Source organism: Eucalyptus grandis, chromosome 3, assembly GCF_016545825.1.
Source record: "Eucalyptus grandis isolate ANBG69807.140 chromosome 3, ASM1654582v1, whole genome shotgun sequence".
NCBI classification, from domain to species: domain Eukaryota; kingdom Viridiplantae; phylum Streptophyta; class Magnoliopsida; order Myrtales; family Myrtaceae; genus Eucalyptus; species Eucalyptus grandis.
The window spans coordinates 53366029-53377647 of record NC_052614.1 but is presented as its reverse complement, the minus strand read 5'-3'; the positions used below and the strand labels follow the sequence as shown (position 1 = coordinate 53377647).

General features: G+C 43.8%; 1 protein-coding gene across 1 annotated transcript; it reads right to left on the bottom strand.

Moving 5' to 3' along the window:
* Positions 1-9409: 9409 nt before the first annotated feature.
* On the bottom strand, positions 9410-11240 carry LOC104439903. Its single transcript, XM_039308258.1, has one exon. The coding sequence runs from the start codon at positions 10705-10707 to the stop codon at positions 9679-9681; it is 1029 nt and encodes a 342-aa protein (XP_039164192.1). The 5' UTR covers positions 10708-11240; the 3' UTR covers positions 9410-9678.
* Between the last annotated feature and the right edge of the window lie 379 nt (positions 11241-11619).

Genomic DNA, 11619 nt, shown 5'->3' with positions numbered 1-11619 from the left:
CATGCCATGACTAGCTCAACAAAACCAGCAGGGAATTGAAAGGCCACAAGAACAGATTCTAAAAAATCCCAATCAATAGAGTCATAGGCCTTATGAAAATCAACTTTCACCGCACACTTGGGTAGGTATGGTTGAAGGTGGAACCCTGCAAACAATTCTTGGGCAAGGAGGATATTATCTCTAATCCTCCTACCTTTGACGAATGCATTTTGAGATTGACTAATGAGATCATTCAAAACCAACGCTATCCGGTTAGCCAAGATTTTCGTAATCACTTTGTAGATAGTGTTACAACATGCAATCGGTCTGTAGTCAGAGACAACACTAGCATTTGGGACTTTAGGGACAAGAGCAATAATTGTAGCGCTTACCTCTTTTAAGAGCCGACCGGATTGGAAGAAATCATGGACCGCCGGCAGCACCAAAGGTCCAACAATCTCCCAATTGGATTTGAAGAATTCGAGGTGAGGACACCTCGGAGTGCCATAATTGGCAAGACGACACTTAAGTGCCATAACTTTAAAATGGTACACTTAAGTGCCATCATCTGAGCAAAATGGGACACTTAAGTGCCACTCCGCGAAAAATCCGGCCAAATGGCGACGTGGCAATTTTCAGCGAGTTTAGTCCAAAACGGCGTCGTTTTGCACGCCGACGTGGCGGAGAAAACGCAAAAACGACGTTTTGTGTCTACGTGTAATTAATAATATAAAAATTAATTAAATTATAAAGTATTCAAAAATTAAAAAAAAATTAAAAATTTTAAAAAATTAAGAAAAATTTAAAAATTAAGAAAATTTTAAAATTTTTAAAAATTAAGAAAAAAAAAAAGGGGGTCGAAGGGCGGGGCCGAGCCTCGTCGCCGCCGCCCCCCGTCGCCGCCGGAAGGGCGGCGATGGAGGGGGAGGGTCGGCGGGTCGCGCCCCGGCCGACCTGACGGCGAGGGCTCTGCCCTCGCCGGATAGCGGCGAGGGCCGCGACCTCGCCCGAGATCCGGGCGAGGCTCGCGGGCCCTCGCCGCCGGCCGCCGCCTCGCGGCCCCGGCCGTGGCCCGCGACCCGGCCGACCCTCCCCACTTCGTCGCCGGCCCTTCCGGTGGCGGCGGGAGGAGGCCGACCGGCGGCGAGGGCCCGCGAGCCCTCGCCGAGATCCGGGCGAGGGTCGCGCCTCGCCGCGATCCGGTGAGGGCCGCGAGCCTCGCCGTCGGCCGGGCCGGGGCGCGCGACCCCGGCCGACCCTCCCCCTCCATCGCCGCCCCTTCCGGCGACGGCGAGGTGGCGGTGGCGGCGAGGCTCACCCTCACCCGCCCCTTCGACCCCCCCCTTTTTTTTATTTTTTTAAAATTTTCTTATTTTTTAAAATTAAAATTTTTAAAATTTTCTTATTTTTTAAATTTTTAAATTTCTTAAAATTAAAATTTTAAAATTTTTAAAATTAAAATTTTAAATTTTTAAATTATTATTATTTTTTATTATTTTTATGCTGATTTGAGCTCCATGAGCCACGTAGGCAAAAAATAATAATAAAAAATTGCCACGTAGGATTTCCGGCAAGGGTCGCCGGAGGTGGCACTTAAGTGTCCCACTCGAAAAAAAAGTGGCACTTAAGTGTACCGTTTGAAAGTTATGGCACTTAAGTGTCGGCGTGCCAAGATTATGGACTTGCGCCGTACTTCCGCCGAAGAATTCCACCGAAAAACCATCCGGTCCGGAGCTTTGCCTTTGGCAAGGGAGAATAAGGTGGATTTGATTACCTCATCCGAAACCGGCTCGCTCAGGATACGAATCTGGTCAGGGTCCAGCGGACAGCGAATGACACGCTTGACCTCCTCACTAGATGGCTTGGATAAGGCCTCATGAGGGGATAGCAGAGAAGAGAAGAACCTAATGAACACCTGAGGTACCACCGCTGGATCGGTTATTACCGTCCCCGAGGGGTCTTTGACAGAGAGAATCCTATTGGCGAGCTGTCTCCTTTTCACGGAGTGATGGAAGAACTTAGAATTCTTATCCCCTTCTTTTAGCTATCTGATTCTCGATTTTTGTCTATAAAAAGGCTCTTCATGGCTTCTTAATTCAACAAAAGCCCGGCGACAACTCCTCTCCCTTTCAGTAAGATCCAAGTTTGCCGGTCATCTTGAAGATCGATTGAATGGCACTTAAGGCCGCCTTGCCTCCGCCGTTCTTAGAGAGACCTCCGAAAAGGCTTCCCTGGTTTAAGAGCTTTAGGCGAGCCTTCAACATCTTGAGCTTGGAGACTAACTTATACATGGGTACTTGATTCATCAAGTACTCCACATCCCGCACTAAGGATTTGAAATCCGGGTGCTTCTCCCAAAATTCAAAGAACTTGAAAGGCTTACTCCTACGGGAGGATGAAGAACTCTAACCACCATTGGCGTGTGATCGAGATACCCAGCCGAGGAACGCCGCCTCGGAGAAGGAAAAATCAACATTCCACTTATTATTGACGAGAACTCGGTCTATCTTCCTCATATTTCTAGCAAGACCTAAGGCCGACGTACTCCAAGTATACCGAAGGCCAACAAATCTTAGGTCCGTCGGCTCCGTCCGCACCAAACATTGAGCGATTCGTCGAAGTAAGGGATCCATGTGGTAGTACCTCCAACCCGGTCCGACGGATCTTTGATTGCATTGAAATCGTCGGCAACAACCCACGCAACATCCTGAAAGATCTCATTGTAGTGCTGGAGATCATCCCACAGAGGTCGACGACGGACAAAGGAATGCTCCCCATACACAGTAGAAATATAACAGCTCACATCGGAAGGTATCCACTTAAGACTGCCATGCAAAACTTGGTCACCGACCGAAATGGGATTAAACTCAACAAAATCCGGTTCCACCCGACCCAAATCCTCCCACGAGGAGCACAATCATAATTAGCAAGCCAACTCCAACCCCTAATGAGGGTGGAGGAAATAGAATCAAAAAGCTCCTCCGGGACTTTGGTCTCAATCAAACCAATGAAGCAAAGCTTATTAACAGCAACGAAGCGCCTAATCTCGGCACGCTTAATAGGATCTCGGATGCCTCTTATATTCCAGTAACCCAAAAACATCAAAAAACTTGAGAACGAAGCGAGACTTACCTCCTCTTGGAGGTCCCGGAGCCCGCCGCGGGGCCCTTCGGAATGGGTTTGCCGACGGCTTGAGAATCATCATCACTCGATCCTTCATGAAGGCTGGAATTACAGATCTCATCTGAGCTCTCATCCTCGGCCAACGCCGACTTCAGATTAGGAGGGTCTTCTTCCGTGAGGGGGAGGGGGAAAAGGCCAAACGAAGTCTTAGCCACAGCCATATGCCTGTCCCGAGCTAAGGTAGCCGCTTCCCTCGCCACTTGCTTCTTCTTCTTCTTTTTATTATTCTTCCACTTTACGTGATTCCACCCCAACTGAGAGTCATTCGCAGGTTCAGACGGAACAGGGACGCAAGGATGCGTATCAGGAGGGTCAGATGGTCCTCGAGGGACCGCTTGGGGAGCGCTTGATTCTCCCACAAACGGGTTACGTTAATGTTACCACCAGCAGAGGGCCCTGCAGAAGCCACTCCAGCTTGATGGCTGTGAGAGTTGTCAACATCTTTCCCAGCTGGGGTAGGCAAAGCTACCTCTTTACCTTTGGCCGAAATAGTAGCAGCTTCAGGATTCGACTGGGCAGTAGCCTTATCCTGAGTAGACGCCTCTGCAGAAAAACCAGCACGAGTTTCTTTGCAACTATGACCAAACACGCCACATTTGAGACAGGCAACCGGCTTCCATTCGAACTCCACTTCCACCACATCCGTTTTCCCGTCCGTGATTAAGTCAATGGTCTCGCAAAAAGTTTGCTGCACTGTGATTTCCACACATACCCTTGCAAATGACAACATGGACATTTGCTCCGTTCTCTTGTCCACATAGAGTGGCCTTCCAATAGCACTAGCAACCTTGCCAATTGACTGAACAGACCAATAAGCGAAGGGGAGATTTCTTAGCCGTACCCATACCGGCATGGTCATGTGAATGTCTTTTTTAAGCTCAACACCCGGTTGCCATTGCTGCAATATGAAAGGAATTCTTGCCACAGTGATAGGGCCGCCTTCCAGGATTCTTCTCCCGAATTCCTTATCAGTAATACGTAGAAGATACACTCCTCTCCCATTTGAAAGGACTTCCAGTAACATTGGACCCCAGGCTCTCCTCAGGGCTTCTTCGACTACTTTGAACGGTAATTTCCTACCGATAAAGTAACCAACCAAGCAGTCATACAGTTTGGGATCAGCTGCCTGCAAATCCGACTCATCCATATGTATCACAGGCTTGTTATTCACAATCTGCGGAGCAGTATAATCCAGGTCATAGCCTTTGTTTGCCGCACTAGCTACCGCAGCCCATGAACGGGCTTCCGGCTTCTTCGAGGCACCCCTTGATTTAGGTCTCTTGGACTTAGATCTCTCTCTATTATTCGGCCGGCCTCTACCAGACGCAACAGGAGGTCTAGATTTCGAACGGCCAACAGAGGAAGAGGGGATACTTTGATTTCCAGCATTCACCGAAGGAGCAATCAACGAAGGTCGCACAATCCTAGGGGAGGAAGGAGACTGAATACTAACCCCCTTATCATTCTCACGGTACTGTACCGAGTTGCTCTCCATTGCAGCAGAAGATTGCACACCAGAAACGAAAAAAAAACCCTAATCCATCGATCTCAAAAGAAACCGTTGGAGGGAGACGTACCAGGCGAAGCTTCGGAGGGGTTTAAAGAGCAAGGAGAGGCGCCTCTTGACGCCGAAAATCGGCCCTAATCGACGGCCAAACCGGGTGAATCAGCAACTTCAGAATCGCAGGAACAGTGCAGAAATCGGGAGCTCCTTTTGCTTTCCTCGCACTGCGGCCACCTTTGAGCCGAACCTCGGAGCCTACTTCCTGCAGAGTAATCCACGCCGCGTCTAGGCTGATGCCGCTGCGTGACGAGGCTGAGCCGCCCCTCCGTGTCCAAGACGGAACGCTTCAGATCTGCGAGCGTGCTCCGGTTCCCAGACACTCCGCACGCACAGGAAACTCAGAGAGAAAGAGAGAGGAGGACACGGCGGGACGATGGCTACTCCGGCGAGGAGGCATAGGGTTACGCCCATGCGAGCGTGCTGGTCATCGTCGTCGCCCCCTTGGCATCTCGTCCCCTGAAGTTTTTCTTTAATAAATTGCAAAATGAGATGACTTTTGTTGCATGCTTCATTATTGACAAGATCCACCTTTTATTTGTTTTTTTGGTCCTTTTGCTGTTGACGAGTTATTAAAACTCGGAAGTGAAAAATATTTGACACAATTTAAAGTTTAGATACATAAATCTATCGACTCAAACTCTCTCAAGTTTAATTTCGGTATATGTAATAAAGTTATGATCCTCTAGACTTTTGTGGCCGAGGGCTTTTCGATGATGAATCTGTCCGTTTCTTTGGATTTGTTCAATTTTCAAACGTATGAAAAGAAACTTGAATATATCATATGTGGTGATGTTTACACTTAAATAAGAACTAACATTCTCCATTTTAAAAAATGCAAAACAATTAAATTTGACTTTTCAAAACTTTCTTAGAACCAACCTTAGGGTTTATGTTTAGTCGCTGCGTTAAGGATTCTTAAGCATGATGCCGTGATGGTGAGTTATGGCGGTTCCCGAGCCCAATGGTGGTTCTTGCGGTCCCAAAAAAAAAAAAAACCTTATTACTTTTCCTGATAAAGTAACTATCATTCATTTGAGTGAATTGGTGTTTGGTCGTCCCTTCTTTGACATTGCTGTCACAAGATAGTGATTTTTTTTTTTTTTACTTAAGTCCCACATTTTCTTTTTTTACCCTTTTTATAAAGTCGTTTAGCTGTCAATCATTTATAGCTTTGGCATTAGTATTTGTTTATAGAATATTTGGTGAAAAACAAACCTTTAAACCGGATTTTATTAAATGGGCTGTCATACTAGAGCGCTTGCCAATAATGTTACTTATTATATGACGTGTGATAGAAGCATAACTTTTTTTTTTTCTTTTTCTTCCACATATGATAGATGCTAACAATTTAAGTGGATGTGTTTTTTCTTTTTTTTAATTGTTGTTACAAGACCCGTTTTTTTTTTTTCTTTTCGTACAGAGTTTTCCTCGTACGCATTCTCTTTTGATTTTTTTTTCACATGTAATATAGCCACATTGTGCATATCTTGTTCACCTATTCAGAATATAACGAGGAGGTACTCGAAAAATATCAACACGTGGGAGCACGCATATTGAATGACAAAAGGGGAACCCATTGTACTCGAAATAGCAGCATAAGCAGATAATTTATTGTTTTTCTGCATCCCATTCGACCACGAAGCATTCCTATTTCTCGAAATCTTCGACTTAAAAAATAGAAATTCATTCCAACTTCATCTCTTGTTGGAGGAAATCTAGATGCCCCAGACACCCCAATTGAAACCTCTTGAAAACCTCATGAGTGTACATGTAATGGGGGACTTGGGTTCCATTGTCGAGGTCTAAGGATTTGGGCATGATTACCCTAGACCTAGGCATGGGCATTGAGATCTTAGGGACAACCTTAGGGACATAGGCCTGGGTGCCAAGCAATGAAACTAGATGCCATGGAGCTTGACTTAATGTTGGGTACTAGGCCTTGATCTCGAGAGACTTAGGCCTAGTCGTCGGGGTCCCTAAACCCAAGTGTTGGGGACCCTAGCGGAGTCGCTGAGGAATCCGACCCTAATGCTAATGACTTATGCATGGGAGCCAAGTATTCAAGCATAGTCATAGGGGCTAGTATGGGCACTAAAGTCTCAAGCCTAGGCTCAATTTTTGTGGACTTGGGCCAAGTCACCAAGGACCAAGGCATGGGAGTAGTTTCAATACACAAGCGTTGAGGTCTAGTCGTATTGTGGAAAATGATTTCTAACTTTTAAATAGATAGTTCATTTTCTTGAATATAAGAATATGTATTTTCTATTAATCATGAATAGACTTTCCATTAACTCATTTTCTCAAGCAATCCAAACGTTGGAAAATGGTTTTCGATAATAAATTTTTTTCAAAGTAAATGCACCAAAAGGAATGTTATATACCTCACAAGATCCACCTATTCTCTATTATTTTTTCCTTTTTCCTGCTGACGAGTTATTAAAAATTGAAAGTAAAGGGATTTTGCCACGATTTGAAGTTCGTGAACCCCCATTCTATTGACTCAATATCAATCTCAAGTTCAATTTTAGTATATATAATAAAGTTTTGCTCCGCCAAAATTTAGTGGGTGAGGGCTTTTCAATGATGATTCTATCCATTCCTTTGACTTTGTTCAACTTTCAAACATATCAATGGAAATCTTTCTGATAATGTTTACATTTGAATAAGAGCTCACGTTCTATATTTCTCTGTATATAATGCAAACCAATTTGAATTGGACATTTCAAAACTTTCTTTTAGCCGGTCTTATAACTTTCGTGGAGAGGTAAATATCTGTACTCTACTGTTGGTTTTTGAGATCACTATCACAAGATTTTTTTTTTTTTAAAACTCAAGTTCAAGATTTTCTTTTTTGACCTTTTTGTGAAGTTGTCTTGCTATTAATCATATAGCTAAGTTGACACACGTATATATTTGTTTTTGGAAAACAAGCCTTTGTAAAGGTACTACATGGGCCGTCACACCAAGGCATGTGCCAATAATACTTCTTATCACCAAATTCTCAAAAGCTATCTAATATATTCAAACTGGTTTGGCCCACTATCCCCACCTCAAGCTCATGACAATTCTTAAGGAGCATAATATTTTTAATCTTCGTGCTATGATCATCGCTTGAGGGAGTCATATGAAAATTCGTGCTTCTTAATGGGATCTAACGTGAATTTGACTAGATTGAACTTGTCATCATATTCAAATTTTTCTATTAGGTAATTCATGTTCTATATATTGTCGTGTTCGCATCGTGCAAATAGAAAATGGAGGGTATTACCAGGCTATGGTCTAACAGGCTTAGTCAATGCCCTACTTTGCATGTCTCCCAACAGCTCGGTGGCTGAAAAGGACGAGAAATGGGTGTTTCTATCGGACCAGTGTAAATGGAATCATACCAGCCATAACTTTTTTGGGCCAATCCACATCAAAGCACGCTCTTATGTGGTGGCCCATGATCAACAAGTGAGTATACAAGATGGGCCGATCAATCGAGAAGAGTTCATGGATTAGCTGAATATTTTCTTTTTTCTGGCCATCGTCATGTATTTGCTATGTGTGAATTCGTCAAACTCGTGCATAGCAATCACCACTGGAAAGAGACAAAGGATTTATAAGGAGAAACTAAAAGGAGCCATCGATGGTAATTCAGAAGTCTGGAAATTGGCTTATTTTACACAATTTGTTTTCATAAATATATTCGTAGAGAAAGAAAAGAAAATGAATATTATCAAGAGAAGAATGCAGTTGAGAAATTACATTCGGTCTTTAAGAAATCAATAACCCAGTTTGCCTCTTCAATGTCCAATTCCTTTAGTATTGTCTTCAGTTTCTTCAATTTTCCATAAGTTGAATCCATGTCTTCTCCTCCTCTAATAGACTCATCTTCTTCGATCCCCCCCATGTCAATCCATTTTGCATGTTCAGCCTTCCGTTCCTCTAGCTCCACCCTCTGCAACTCCACTTTTGCTCTCATTGACTGCAATTCCTCCATCAGTGGCCTCAAACTCGCTTCTTTTGCATAGACTTTTTTTTTTTTTTTTGGGTAAGAATCTTTTGCCACCTGCTCTTTCAAAACTCTAATTTCTTCTTCTCGTCTTATGAAATCATCTTCTTCGATCACCTCCGGTATCACCTACAATATTAGCTAAATTTTGTCAACACTTATTGAAATCATATGTTTTCTTTTCCACCTCGTACCTCTAAAGAAAAATCCACACCTTGCTGTGAAATAGAAGAACAATTATAGTAAATGTTAGAAAACCTAAATTAACTAATATTAAGTAATAACATATACATCAACTCACATTAAAAAAAAAAATTGAATTTTCTTATGTATCACTATTTCAAGATAACGTTTATAAAGACGAAAGATTATGATACTATAAAGTGTATACTAAATGCTATGATTACAAATCGAAAGTATAAGCTCAAGAAGAATTAATAAAGAATCAAAGAAGAGGAAACATATTAACAATAAAAAGGAAAAAAAGAAAAAGAAATAATAAAGGCAGTGTGGAGGAACTCTATTATCGTCAATTTAGAAGATGCGTGAGATTCCATAAAAGTAGAAAAGGAAATTTAGAAAAGCGACTCACCGGAGACAAGGCACATTCCACATGAGCAACAAAATTATAATCACAGGTCTCGCAAAAATAGACCCATTTTTGGGGATCCCTCCTCCGCTCGCAGATGTCGCAGTAGTACTCTGCCCTCTCATCTTCAATAAACGATTCGCGGAGGACTAATGGCCCACAGTAACCTGTGATGCTCCGATTTTATAGTCAGCGGTAACTGAGAACATTCGTAGTGAAGAGTATAATCGCACTGCTCACACGAAAAGAAGTCGATCCCGCAACTTTTATGGCAGGCCCTGCACTTGCGGTTGTTTTGCCTGCCCTCCGCAATCCGGTGCTTTTTGATCTCACTAAAATAGAAGAGATGGTGCTCATGGAAAGGATGTTTCAGAGTCGGTTTTTGAGCACAGTCAACATGGAGATAGAACTTGCACTCTCCACACGAGAAAGCGAAGGTGCCTCTGATTCTCTCGTTGCAAAGGTAACACGCAGTATCTTTATAAGGAGATGAAAAGCAGAGGGTGAGCGCATGTAGCGAGTGAGAGGGGTGTACCAAGTGGGACGATAGCTGCAAACATGATTTATGGAGCTTAAACTCGCATCCTTCGGAAAAGCATTTGTACGCCGCAGTTTTTCCCATATATTCCTGTTACAAACTGTGCAAGTCCTGTAATAAACTGTGCAAAAGTCCTTAATATTGCGATAAAGCTTCAGCTCATGCTCATGGAAAGGTAACTGAACCGTCAAGGCCACTCCTTTCTCAAGATCCGAGAGAGTGGCAGAAGCGCAAAACGGATGGATCAAGAGGTCGCACATTTGACAGGTGTAGCAATAGGAATCACGTTCTACTAGAGATCCACAGACTGCACATTTGTGTTCCTTCTCATCGGGACATTGAGCGAAGGTCAGAGTGTGCTCAGGGTGAAGGTAATGTTGAATCGCATCTATAGGTGGTTGGGCACATGATCCATGAAGGAAGAATGAGCAATCTGAACAACCGAAAAAGTCCTCCGACGGAATCTGGTCTCTACAGATACGGCACTCGATCTTTGTCCGGGTTTTGGAATGGTAGGAGGAGAGCTGATGCGGATGCAGAGGATGATCGATCAGCGATGGGCGTCTACTGATGTCCTCTCTCTCATCATCATCATCATCATCACGAGGCATAGTCGAAATCACACAAGACAGATGGAAGATTAATTTGCATTCCTCACAGCGGTACCTTATGGGGATGTCATCCGGAGAGCGACATGCATGGCATTCACCCTCACATGATGAATCGTAAGAGAGGTAGAGAGGGTGCTTGGGGTGGAAAGGGTGGTGTTGTATCTCCAGGGGTGCCTTGGCACATGCCTCGTGGAGGAAGATATTACACTCCCTGCATCCGCATGCCTCCTCCTCCTCCGAGATCCGCATCTTGCAACCTCCGCAGGAAACTTTCCCGTTCTCACGGGGAAGGTGGTTAATGGATGTTCATGAGCGAACTGCAGTCGAGATTCTCCATCGCTGGCCTCTCGCAGCATCGAACAATAGTACTTCTCAACCTGCAGGGTTCTCATCGCAATGGTAGTGTCGAGCTCGAAGTCGCACCCACGGTCGAACTCGACACATCGGTATCGGAAATACCCGGACTCGTCATCAAGCACTTGTGAGAAGGGGTTAAATCGGTAAAGCTCGAGGGGTGCTCGTGACGAGGATGTTGGATCTGAAGAGAAGATGATCTAGCACATGATGTGTGAATGTAAAACCCGCACTTTTCACAACAGTAAATAGAAGTGCTACCATTATGAAATCTTCTTCGCAAAATTCACACTGCAGGAAGGCTTCGTCTTCAGATCGTATTTCTTGTTGGGCGGTTTGGAAGTGTTGGCTCAAATTTCGAAGGAACAGGACGTGAGAATGCAAGGGACTTTGGATGGAACTCATTTTGAGAGAGAGAGAGAGAGAGGGTGAACGCGGGCAAATATGGTGGTGGTGCGGCAACAAACCTTACCCTTCATATAATAGATGGGTTCATTGGCCTCGAAACATACAAGAATACTGTTTTTTTTTTTTTTTTTTTCACAATCTTATCCATTCCACGTTTATTTTCTTCTCCGAGACTTTGAATATTCATTATTGCCTAACTAATAGTCCTCATTTATATCCATCTCATAGACTCTGAATGTTAGTTATTTCCTAGCTAAACTTCCGTTCATATTCAACTGGTAGAATTTGAGTGTACCTCATTTTTGTCTTCTTCTAATAGATTGTGAGTGTTGATTATCCTGGTAAAAAAAGAAAACAAATACCCTGAAATAAATTCTTAAGTAACACGGCCTGTTTTTA

Coding starts and splice junctions, on each gene's coding strand:
- LOC104439903 (XM_039308258.1), bottom strand. CDS start 10,707: ATGCGGATCTCGGAGGAGGAGGAGGCATGCGGATGCAGGGAGTGTAAT.